At 56.2% G+C, this 2,669-nt stretch overlaps 1 protein-coding gene across 1 annotated transcript; it reads left to right on the top strand.

Annotated features, from left to right (window-relative positions):
- The first annotated feature begins 1,905 nt into the window (after positions 1-1,905).
- Positions 1,906-2,226, top strand: TCIM (transcriptional and immune response regulator). The gene has a single exon (XM_009490975.1). It carries the CDS (start codon positions 1,906-1,908, stop codon positions 2,224-2,226), a length of 321 nt encoding a protein of 106 aa, XP_009489250.1.
- Positions 2,227-2,669: the final 443 nt, after the last annotated feature.

Genomic DNA, 2,669 nt, shown 5'->3' with positions numbered 1-2,669 from the left:
GTCCTGGCAGTCGCTGGGAAAACCGGTCCTCGGGCGGGATGCGGGCGAATGCAGGGCGCCAGGCTGCCCCAGGGCGTGCCCAGCACTTACGGATGATTCCCTAAGTCCCAGATAGGGAAGTGGCCAAACACTGACATGCAGTCCGCTCCCTCTCCTAAAGATAAAAGCCTGGCAAGCCCTGGCCGGCTGGCAGTTCACGAGAGCCTGGATGGAGCTGGGACTGCCCGTCGTTCTGGGGGCCCGGCAGCAGCCTGCCCCGCTCTGCGCACTGCCTGGGGAGCAACAGCTCACAATTCATCCCGTTCTCTGCTCCGTGCCGGCAGAAATGCCTGGCACATGGACTTCAGGTGCTCCTACCTCTCCCGTGGCTCCCGCTGGCCACAGGAGAGGGGGTTTGCAGGGGCTGCGCCCAGACACATCCCCTCGCTCTGTCCAAAGGAATAGAAGCGCTAAAGGGAATGTGGAAAGACAAGCAACTGGGCGATGTTGCTTTGGATCTGCTCACCACTGCAGTCATGGATCACCTCCACAGCTCTCCAGTAAATAAGGGAAACCCCTGTGGCCGTTGGTCAAATCGGCATGGAGACAGGGGCTGTTTCTGGACTTCTTCAGCAAGGATGAGTAATAGGGGTCATCGACACAACCAGTAAACAAGCAGCTAATTTTCCATCCAAACAGTGCCTGCAGCATCCGGCCGCTTTTAAGCCATTAACCGAAATACACTTATCTCTGGCTCCCTGCTCTCAAGTGACTTTTGAACCAACTGCCATTCTGGGCCAGATTTAGTTGTGCTCAGTAACACCAGATTTCTAAGCCCAGCAGGACACTCCAGTGGCCAGAGCTGGCCGCTCGCGGGTAGCCATGCCCTGTCCACGTCCTCAGCGAGAGGGAGTCGCAGCATCATAGAACACCTTGAGATGGAAGGGACCCATAAGGATCATCGAGTCCCACTCCCTGCTTCTCACAGGGCTACCTAAAACTAAACCATATGACTAAGAGTGGGTCTTGCCCAGCCCAAGGCTTGGTGTGAGCTGAGGGTAGGGTGCAGAGTGCAAGCTCTTCTGGAGCAGAGGAACTGCACTGGGGAGCTGGAAATTAGAGAAAAAGGGTGCTCGAGGCAGGAGCAGGACAACAAACTGCTCGGTGCTGTTGCTGCACAGTGGGGCAGAGAGATTTTACCTGCTGCCCCAGTGACAGCATTGCCATGGGCCAGCTGGGCAGCTCAGGTGTGACGTCCCGGGGAAGTCACCTCAGAGGACATTAAGGATCAGCTGCCTTTGGTAAACCCTGCCAATTGGAAAATACAGCTTCGTGAGCGCTAAACACGAGCTGTATCATCTGGGAAGCAGCAGAAAGCATCCCATGCCCAGACCTGAGCTGGTTCTGCTGTGCTGCTGTACTTCTGTCTGACCAAGAGACAGACAAGTGCACGTCTGCGTGCACAGGCTCGCAGCTAACACCTCTTGCTAGTATTGCAATAGTTCCCACCTGGACTTTTAACTGTTTATTATATTTTATTATATTATATATTATATCTTCTGAACGCAGAGCTTTTCCACAGGCAGCAACAGGCCAGGAGGAGAGTTTGAGCTGTGCTAGCTCAAAGTCCCATAGCGGTATCTGAAGTTGTGTGAAGCCTGTTCTGCAGCAGGTCAAAGAAAAACCATGCCCATCGCAGAAACACAGAAACCTTTTCGTCTCCGCTGCACGGCAGAGGAAAGTTGGCAGCGTAACTGTTAAACTCGCCTATGACTATGCAGCATTGACATCAGCGTGATCTCATCGCTGTAACTTGAGCCCGCCGTTTTTTTCTCCAGACTGCCTTTAAATACCAGTCCTGGGAGCCAGCACAGCACCGATCCCTCTGACTGGACCCGAGGGCAAAGCCGGCAGCACCCCACATAGATGAAAGCAAAGAGAAGCTACAAAACTCCAGCCATGTCCACATCCCTGCGCGTGAGCCCCTCGGTCCACGGCTACCGCTTTGACACAGCCCTGCGCAAGAAAGCCGTGGCCAACATCTTTGAAAGCATCAATGAAGAGTCCCTACAGAAACTCTTCAAAAACTCCGGGGACAAGAAGGCAGAGGAAAGAGCCAAGATAATCCTCGCCACCGACCAGGACTTGGAGGAGAAAACGAGAGCGCTAATGGCGCTAAAGCAGAGGCGAAAAGACAAGCTGCTCCAGTTCCTGACATTTCGGAAATACTTCATTAAAGTTCACTGAACCGGCAAAGGGAGCAGAAGTGGAGGAGAACATTTCAGGATGGGACTGTCTGTGACCTCCTACCGCACACGGCGCGCTCCGCTGCCCCGAGCGCCTGGCGGGCCGGCGGACCTGACAGACTGCCCGCAGGGCTTCAGCCCCACGCAGCACGCAGCAACCCGCAGCGCCGACGGCAGCATCGCTGCGGGCGGCGGCATCGGTGTGGACGGCGGCATCGGTGCGGACGGCAGCGTGACGGCCAGAGCCTCCCGGGAGGGCAGCTCCCGGCGGGAGGCAGCCAGGCTCCTCCAGGCAGCCGTGGGACCGAGCCGTGGGGGGACCCCGCACCCGGCGCGACTCCAGACTTTCCAATGGACTCAGTGTTCACTGACTTCACTGTGTGCTTTGCCTTTTCAAACTTGTTTCTTTAAAGGCTGAGCCCTTGCTAAGCCTCGCTGCTGGGG

The sequence above is a fragment of the Pelecanus crispus genome, chromosome 21 (assembly GCF_030463565.1).
Source record: "Pelecanus crispus isolate bPelCri1 chromosome 21, bPelCri1.pri, whole genome shotgun sequence".
NCBI lineage: Eukaryota > Metazoa > Chordata > Aves > Pelecaniformes > Pelecanidae > Pelecanus > Pelecanus crispus.
The sequence above is the reverse complement of the archived record's forward strand: the minus strand, read 5'-3'. Positions and strand labels throughout refer to the sequence as shown.